This window comes from Coturnix japonica, unplaced genomic scaffold (genome assembly GCF_001577835.2).
Source record: "Coturnix japonica isolate 7356 unplaced genomic scaffold, Coturnix japonica 2.1 chrUnrandom562, whole genome shotgun sequence".
In the NCBI taxonomy this organism is placed as follows: Eukaryota; Metazoa; Chordata; class Aves; order Galliformes; family Phasianidae; genus Coturnix; species Coturnix japonica.
In genome coordinates, this window is record NW_015439939.1 from 1 (window position 1) to 2,339 (window position 2,339).

The following is a 2,339-nucleotide window of genomic DNA, read 5'->3' on the forward strand; positions in this document are numbered from 1 at the left end:
TTATAATGGGGATTAATAGGGTTATATGGGGTTATAATGGGGTTATATGGGATTATAATGGGGATTAATGGGGTTTAATGGGGTTATAATGGGTTATAATGGGGTTATACAGGGTTATATGGGCTTATATGGGGTTATAATGGGGTTTAATGGGGTTATATGGTGTTTTAATGGGGTTATATGGGGTTTAATGGGGTCTAATGGGGTAATAATGGGACTTAATGGGGTCTTATGGGGTTTAATGGGGTTATATGGCGTTATAATGGGGTTTAATGGGGTTTAATGGGGATTAATGGGGTTATATGGGGTTTAATGGGGTTATATAGGGTTATAATGGAGTTATATGGGGTTTAATGGGGTTATAATGGGGTTTAATGGGGTTTAATGGGGTTTAATGGGGTTATAATGGGTTATAATGGAGTTATATGGGGTTTAATGGGGTTATATATAGCCCTAAACACCCCACTTCCGCCCTCACCCCCCCACTTCCGTTCCGCTTCGCTACTTCCGCCCTCACCCCCCCACTTCCGTTCCGCTTCGCTACTTCCGCCCTCACCCCCCCACTTCCGTTCCGCTTCTCTACTTCCGCCCTCACCCCCCCCCACTTCCGTTCCGCTTCGCTACTTCCGCCCTCACCCCCCTTACTTCCGCCTTTGGCCCCGCCCCCCAAGGGCCGTTCCCGGAAGTGCCGCATTGTCTCAACGTGACTCTATGGAGTGAGGCTGAATGTCGGGCGGCGCAGGGTGATGACGTCACTGAAGGCGCCATATGCGCCGGGGGAGTTAAAGGGGAAGACTCGTGTCAGGTAAAGAAATCACGTGACCACAAAATGGCCGCCCCCATATCCCATAATAACAATATATATCCCATAATAACCCCATATATCCCATAATAACCCCCATACATCCCATAATATCCCCATATATCCCATAATAACCCCATATATCCCATAATAACCCCCATATACCCCATAATATCCCCATATACCCCATAATAACCCCATATACCCCATAATAACCCCATATATCCCATAATAACCCCATATATCCCATAATAACCCCATATATCCCATAATAACCCCATATATCCCATAATACTCCATATATATCCCATAATACCACCTCAAAATGGCCGCTTCAATATGGCCGCCACAAAATGGCCGCCCCAAAATGGCGTCCCCCATTCATTTCAATGGCTCTCTCTCCCATAGGGTGACTCTGGCTCCCCCTTGCGGTGTGGAGGCGCATTGCAGGCCCCAAAATGGCCGCCTCAAAATGGCCGCCTCAAAATGGCCGCCCTTAAATGGTCACCTCAAAATGGCCGCCACAAAATGGCCGCCCCCATATCCCATAATCCCCTTCTCCATTCCAAAATGGCCGCCCCAAAATGGCCGCTACAAAATGGCCGCCACAAAATGGCCGCCTTCATATCCCATAATCCCCTTCTCCATTCCAAAATGGCCGCCTCAAAATGGCCGCCCCCATATCCCATAATCCCCTTCTCCATTCCAAAATGGCCGCCACAAAATGGCCGCCACAAAATTGCCGCCTTCATATCCCATAATCCCCTTCTCCATTCCAAAATGGCGGCCCCAAAATGGCCGCCACAAAATGGCCGCCACAAAATGGCCGCCCCAAAATTGCCGCCTTCATATCCCATAATCCCCTTCTCAATTCCAAAATGGCCACCACAAAATGGCCGCCACAAAATGGCTGCCTCAAAATTGCCGCCTTCATATCCCATAATCCCCTTCTCAATTCCAAAATGGCCGCCCCAAAATGGCCGCCCCAAAATGGCCGCCACAAATGACCGCCCCCATATCCCATAATCCCCTTCTCCATTCCAAAATGGCCGATTCAAAATGGCCGCCTCAAAATGGCCGCCACAAAATGGCCGCCCCCATTCATTTCAATGCCTCTCTATCCCATAGGGTGACTCTGGCTCCCCCTTGAGGTGTGGAGGCGCATTGCAGGCCCCAAAATGGCCGCCTCAAAATGGCCGCCACAAAATGGCCGCCTCAAAATGGCCGCCCCCATATCCCATAATCCCCTTCTCCATTCCAAAATGGCCGCCTCAAAATGGCCGCCTCAAAATGGCCGCCTTCATATCCCATAATCCCCTTCTCCATTCCAAAATGGCCGCCCTCAAAATGGCCGCCACAAAATTGCCGCCTTCATATCCCATAATCCCCTTCTCAATTCCAAAATGGCTGCCCCAAAATGGCCGCCCTCAAAATGGCCGCCACAAAATTGCCGCCTTCATATCCCATAATCCCCTTCTCCATTCCAAAATGGCCGCCCCAAAATGGCCGACTCAAAATTGCCGCCTTCATATCCCAT

At 49.7% G+C, this 2,339-nt stretch overlaps 1 protein-coding gene across 1 annotated transcript in view; it reads left to right on the forward strand.

Moving 5' to 3' along the window:
* Nucleotides 1–460: 460 nt before the first annotated feature.
* Nucleotides 461–2,339, forward strand: part of LOC107307359 (kallikrein-12-like) — a gene marked incomplete at its 5' end in the record, with an annotated part of 2,668 nt that continues 789 nt past the window's right edge. Inside the window, one exon of the mRNA XM_032441779.1 lies at nucleotides 461–805. Coding sequence (XP_032297670.1) covers nucleotides 461–805 — 345 coding nt within the window. The remainder of the gene's footprint in view (nucleotides 806–2,339) is intronic.